At 54.2% G+C, this 6,820-nt stretch overlaps 1 protein-coding gene across 1 annotated transcript; it reads right to left on the bottom strand.

Annotated features, from left to right (window-relative positions):
* Window positions 1–481: 481 nt before the first annotated feature.
* DND1 (DND microRNA-mediated repression inhibitor 1) lies at window positions 482–5,844 on the bottom strand. The gene is given in 6 exon segments (XM_066197231.1): window positions 482–741; window positions 989–1,387; window positions 1,961–2,422; window positions 2,506–2,623; window positions 5,639–5,823; window positions 5,826–5,844. Coding segments are annotated over 6 exon segments (1,200 nt in total). The 3' UTR covers window positions 482–724.
* Between the last annotated feature and the right edge of the window lie 976 nt (window positions 5,845–6,820).

The following is a 6,820-nucleotide window of genomic DNA, read 5'->3' as shown; positions in this document are numbered from 1 at the left end:
ACTGTAACCCCTGGGACACTGAACTGCACGTGTCCCAAAATTTCCCACTTGTGAGGACTTCTACTCACGAGGAAACATTTATGGACAGCAGGAAACCCCACAGTTGCTTCCTCAGTGTACAAACACATTACAGGCACTGCTCTCCTCACACAGCAGCTCCACCAGTCCACAGAACTGTAACCCCAGGGACACTCTCAACTGCACATGTCCCAAGATTTCCCACTTGCAAGGACTTCCACTCATGAGGAATCATTTGTGGACAGCTGGAAACTCCATAGTTACTTCATCGGTGTACAAACAGGTTACAGGCACTGCTCTCCCCTCACAGCAACTCCACCAGCCCACAGCACTGTGGCCACTGGGACACCCCTCATGTGTGGCCTTGTCTTCCCCTGAGGCTGCTCCTCAGGAACCAGGCATTCCAGTGCAGGAATTCCCTCCATCACTCTGGCATCCAGTGCTGGTAGCCCCTCCGAGAGCTGCCCTCTTAACACAATACAAATCAGTTGAACAGAAGCCAAACTTGGCAGGAACACCAACAACTCAAAACTAGAACCAACTCAAGGGCTGCCTGGGGCCGGGGCGGCTGCCATGGACGAGGACAGCAGCCCTTCTCCTCCAGAGGCAGCTCTCAAAACCGATGCCAACAAGCTGAAGGAAAACTGAACTGCGCCGGGAGCCCCGCAGGGCTCAGGCTCAATCGTGGCTCCAGCACAGCGGCTGCCTATGTCAGCTGGGACCCTGCAGTGGAGAGGGAAACGTCAGGCCCTGCCCTCACCCCCAAACCCCCTCCTCCTCTTGCATCCTGTGCTTCCAAACAGAAATCCCACCCGCAGGTGACACCCACCTCAGAGGCGACAGTGTTTCAGCCAGCCTGGGTCCCTCCCTGCCCCACCCCACCCTGCCCCAGAAGTGTCACAGCTCCATACTTCCAGAAGACTCTCCAAGACTTTGGGAAAGGCAGGGAGTTGGCTGTGCAAGGACTCACCTAACACCTGGAGAAGGTGCAGGGCCGCCACCACCTTGGCCTTCTCCTCCTTGCTCTGGCCCTGCCTGTCCGGTGAGACCCACGTGAAGCCACTGATGGGCACATGGCACCCCGGGATCTCCACCTTGTACCAGAACTTCTGCCACCCGTTGGGGTTCACCTGGACACACTTGGTGATGATCTGGGGTGTCCTCAGGCAATTCTTCCAGCACACCATGTTCAGGCACTCCAGCACATTCTGCAGCGATGGAGACATGGCCACCGGCCCAGGCACTGCCAGGCTCTTGTCTCCCTGTACCCAGCGGGACCATGGCTCCTCCTCACAGAGCTGCAGCTTCTTCTTCAGTTGGGGGCCCAGCCAGTCCACCCTTATCCCTTCTTTCCCAAGCCTCAGGTTCCCTAGGAGACAGGAGATGCTCACCCACCATCCAGCACCATCCCATCCCACGCCATCCGCTACAGTGATCTATCTCCAGGATTTTAGGGGCAGCTTGGATTTAGGGCCAAGGTGAACAGGGTAACAAAGCCAAATGCACCTCAGCTGTGGCAGAAATGGGTACAAACCAGGACTCTGGAGGTCCCGGTTGGATGTCTGGGAAGTGTGTCCCATCAGGGCATTGCAATCTTGGGATGGGGTTCAGAGGGATTGAGTAGCTCCATCAGGAGTGTTTAAAGGGCACTGAGGGGTTGGGGAGCTCCACTGGAAAGGTTTCATTACCTGGTTAATGTTCTGGGTGCCCTGAACTGGTACTGGTGGTGCTCCTGCTCTGAGCAGGCAGCTTCCTGGAGGCTTCCAGCAGTCCCTTCATCCCAACCCCAGCAGGACTGCTGGAAATCAACTACACCAAGGGCAGCTGGCATCCCACAGGACGAGCAACAGGCGTCTCAAGGTTGAAGCCACCTTGCAGCCCAGCCCGGAGGTGCCAGACCGCAGGAAGAGCAGCCCAAGCAGCATCCCTCAGCACCACTCACCTTCTGTCAGGGCTTTCTTGGCCATGGCAGCAGCCCTGTGCGACCTGTAGTTGAGCACAGCGAGCTTGGCCTGTCTGTGGCAGGGGCTGGCGTGCAGGGTGACACTGCGGATCCCCTCAGTGAATATCTGCAGCCCGGCCTCCAGCTCCTGCTGGCTCACGGAGTCGGGCAGGCCGCTGAGCACCAGCTCGTGCTTCTGCGTGCTCCAGCAGACGACGATGGCGCAGCCGCGGCGCAGCGGGAAGCGGTGGAAGGTGGCGATGGCTCTCTGCGCGTCCTGCAGCGAGGCGTAGCGGGCGTAGGCGAAGCCGCGGTTCAGGCCGCTGAAGGTCATCATGAGGCGGAACTCGTAGAGCGTCCCCACGCTCTGGAACAGCGGGATCAGGGTGTCCTCGTAGATGTCCTGCGGCAGCCGGGCAATGTACACCTCGGTGCTGGCCGGCGGCGGGCCGCCCTCCCAGCCTGCGGGGACATGGGACACAGTGCCAGCGGTGAGTGCCACCGCACTGCCGGGGCGCCAGGGCCCAGCTGCTCTCCTGCCATACCTGGGGGGGGCCCTCCGTAGTGCCTCTGCCCGTTGATTTGCACCAGCTTGATGCCGGTCTCCTTCTCCCAGGCCAGCAGGGCCATCTTACCGGCCTCGTTGATCCCGTTGGCCCACATCTGGGGGAGGAGATGATGGTGATTGTGTGAGCAAAGAGCTTTCAGCCTCCCAGCTGGGAGTATCCCAACCCCATGAGGGGGAACTGCAAGATCCACTGCCAGCCAGCATGTGGAAGGGAAAATGACCCCCTCTGCTCTCAGGGAACCTCCCAGCACTCCCATCCCAAGGATCGTCCAAGCCTGCTCCACATTGACACAAAGCCCAGCAGCTCTGTCAGAGCCCAACGTCAACAACAGCTCCCTACAGCCCTGTAAGGGCTTGGAAAGCCAAAACACAGACTGCAGCTGCCTGGTGCTGCAGGAGGGAGCTGGAGCACAGGGCCAAGGTGACCCATTGCACCATGACAGCTTTAAACTGAAAGACAGTGGGTTACATTGACTATTGGGAAGAAAATCATCCCTGTGACGGCAGTGAGGCACTGGCAGAGGTCGCCCAGAGAAGCTGTGGCTGCCCCATCCCTGCAAGTGTTCAAGACCAGGTTGGATGGGGCTTGGAGCACCCTGGGATAGGTAAAAGATATAAAAGATAATATTAAAGAGAAACAAGAACTGACAATTGAACTGGAAAGCAGGAAAGCAGCTGGGTTATTACCGTCCTTGAAAACAGAACAGCTGAAGAGACAGTTACAGGAGGACAGAAAAGAAAACAAAAGTTGGAGGAAAAAGTTCAGCTAATGCTTATGCAGGCTCCAAGCGCTCCTGACATCGTGCAGATTAGAAAATTAACTGCATCTCCTTAAGACTGGCCAAATCCTTGGCCTTATTACAAAACGAGATGAGATTAGAAAAGACCCAGCCTTTAATGAACAACTGGCCAGGAGTGTTATTAAAATTTTAAAACAGGGAAATCCCCACCTGTGCAACACTAATCGCACGCATTTTCGGTATCACCACGAAATTCACTCCATCCCACATCTCATTAATATGGATGAGATGTGGGATGGAGTAATTTACATGGTGATGCCGAGAATTCCACGTGTAGTGTCAGACTAATTGACCATTCCCAAGAACTAGGATTTACAGGTTGTCCACCGAGAAAACAAAGGCGGAAAGAATGATATATTCAAGCATTATTTTCAAGAATTCCAAAAATTGCCATTCTCCTCCTCAGGGGCAAAGATGAAAGAAACCCCTGGCTAAAGTTAGTAAAAAAAATTTAAAAGCTGTATAATTTCCAACAGGAGCAGCCAACCCCCACGATCCTGTTACAGCAGGACGGCGTTTTACCGAGCATGGCACCTAAATATAACTTTCTCCAAACCGGCCCTGACCAAAGGTACCTTCACTATTGAGTTCGACTGCATTTCAGGAGAACAGAACAGAGATGTTCTGAAAGGGAAAGGGGACTTTTGTCTCTAGTCTGAGCAGTGAAACCACTTCACTTTTCCCATGTAAGTGGGTGCAAATGGGCCAAAAGGGCAGAATTTAACGGGTTTTCCACAGCCCATATTGCCCCAGTCAAAATTGTTACAGAATGGGCTAATGGCCTATTGGAAAAGAGCCCGAAGCTATACACGACTGACTGGGGCGGGGGGAGGGTGAATAATCGCTGGGGTGGCGTGAGCATTTTATATAAATCCTTTCATGAATGAGATGCTCATTTCATGAATGAGGTGCTCCACCTTTCATTCAAGGGGAACATCTGACAGCTTTACAATCAGGACAACCTGTTAAGGTAAAAGTGATGCAAATTCAAACTGCCCGTGACTGACTAAACCTCGGGGCACACTTACTTGGGAAACTGCGGATAGCAGTCGTACAAAACACAGAACTAGTGCACCAGTGGCTTTTCCCGGTTTTTAATGGGATAATAACCTGCCCGGGCAAACCCCGCCGAGACTTACATTATTTTACTTTTTCGGAAAATGATACTGGAAACAAGTTATCCACTGAAGGACTGCTTATTCTCCTCACAGAAGGAATCAGCACCAGACTGAGCACATAAACCACCAAACTTGACCCACTGGATGGAAACCTTCACTTTTTCCATCTGTAATGCTCAGTGTGGTAATGGTTGTAACCATGCTTCAGCCTGAACGCATTTCAATGACCATTGCTAATGAATATGCCATAACTGCACGAAATTAGGAGCTCGGCCTATTAACATGAATTTGGCAGAGGAAAATATAACTGTAATACGTGAAGCACAAGCTTCAACCAAAAAGGTGGATATTTATTTAGTCAGCTTCCAATATCGACACAAAACATGAAAGGGAAGTTTTAGTGGAGATATAATGTATCCACAACTGTAAATGGGTAATACGTACTGGCAGAACGAATTTAAACCTCACAACGCATTCCACTACCTCCCAAGCTCCTGATAAGATCGGTGAAATCTTATCTCCACAAATTGTCCCTGTGCACGGAGGTCGGCAGGACTGCATGGCCGGACCCTGACTCCCCCAAAACCATCAGGGGGAGAGTGAAAGCTACCCTGGGCACGGAACTGGGAGTACCACGGATGCTGGGCTCCTACTAAACTAAATAAACCCCGTAACAAGTGATTTATGCCAATTGAAAGATCCATGACAATCCTCCTTATCAGCATCAGGAACTATCTAACGGCCCTTATCAGACACCTCAACGGGAAAGGACCGAGGTATAAGATCACCAACTAACAGTGAATGCCACCAGGTGGTAGCACCTCTCCACCTCCGAGGGATTTAATCTTTCATGAAGACTTAAAACCAACTTCGCACGAGGGTGAGGACCCTCACTGGGGAAACACGTGCTCAAAGCGGGATAAGAGACCAGCCCCATTCCCCTCCTCATGGCCTCGTGGCCCGGCCCCGGTTCTCCCGCGATGGGTCCCAGCCCAGCGAAGCGGCCCGAGGGGTGCCTGGGCTGTGTGGGGAGGCAGCCCCCGGCGCTATCGGGGGTCCCGCGCACCCCCGAGCCCGGCCGACCCCGGGGGGAGCTGTGCTGTCACCGGGACCGGGACCAGCCCTGCCTGCGCTCCCAGCCGCGCTCGGGGGGCTCCCCGAGCTAAGCCGTGCCCGCCCCGACAGCACCCACCTTCGCGTCCGTCGCTTCCATTCCTCCCGCTCCTGCTGCTCGTGCCCTTCCCGCCGTTCTCCTCCGTCCCGCTGTGCGGGCCGGGGGAGGAAAAGTCCCAGCACCGCCCCCCGCCCCGCTCCACCCCGGCCCGACCGGCCGGCAGCAGCCGCCCGCCCCGTCGGCGTCTGGCCTTGCTGTGCCGCCCCTTGTCCTCTCGTGTGCATGGCAAGGGAGGCGTGGGGAAGGTAAGGAGCTGTTCTAAGAGGTCCAGCAGCACCACCAACCTCTCGTTAAGCGTCAAGGTTGGAGGGGGGCCTCGAGACCATCTAGTCCAGTCATCAGTGCAATTAGACCCCAGTTAACAACGTCCCGAAAAGATACGCCGGGTTTGAAGCTATTCATACTTGCAGAGGTGGAAGGCTTCGTGCCGGTTTTTTTTAACACCTGCTAACAAGGCGAATTTTTTTTTTTGGGGGGGGGTCAAAAACGTCTACTGAAAGAAATCCTTCAAGCAATGTCTGATGCACAGGAGAGTGGACTGGCCTAAATCTCCACCGCGTGACCAACTGCACCTGTGTGAGAGACCGAAATTATCATGGCTGTTGAGTCAACAACCCTCCATCTGTGGAGGCACCTGGGGCTTTGCTGGCGCCGGTTCAGGATGAGGAGCAGACTTTTTGAAGGCGGGGTGGTGAAACCTGATCTGCAGGAGACAGAGGGGGTGCACACGCAGCACCAGAGGCTCTGGGGTTTGATGAGGGGGAAGGCCAGACAGACCTTGTTTGGAGCTTGTTTTCATGCCAGCGTCGTCTCCCTGCCCCAAGAAAGGGTGACATTCACACGGCACATTCAGCTTGGAGCTGGAAGCTTTTATCCCTTCTGATGGCGCTTAACTGGCTCAGCTCTGCTCAAGTGAGAGGCAGGCGTCATAAACCATCGAAGACCCTTCAGACAGTGCAAAATTCCCCTCCCCAGGAAGTACCCACGTGTTCCATCTAAACCTAAATGTGTATTAACCCACTGATCCCGGTCTTTCTTGGGCCTTTTCCCACCCCTGATGGATCAAGATTGTGGCCACCACTCAGACCACCAGCCATCAAAATTGCAACAATCAAGTCACTGGCTCCATAGGTGGTGAGAGCTTCAGATCTGCTTTCTGCTGCTTCTAAATGGTTCTAAAATAGACTCTACGTATTTTGG

This window comes from Chamaea fasciata, unplaced genomic scaffold, assembly GCF_029207755.1.
Source record: "Chamaea fasciata isolate MVZ Bird 193981 ecotype frontalis unplaced genomic scaffold, bChaFas1.0.hap1 SCAF_15, whole genome shotgun sequence".
In the NCBI taxonomy this organism is placed as follows: Eukaryota; Metazoa; Chordata; class Aves; order Passeriformes; family Sylviidae; genus Chamaea; species Chamaea fasciata.
The sequence above is the reverse complement of the archived record's forward strand: the minus strand, read 5'-3'. Positions and strand labels throughout refer to the sequence as shown.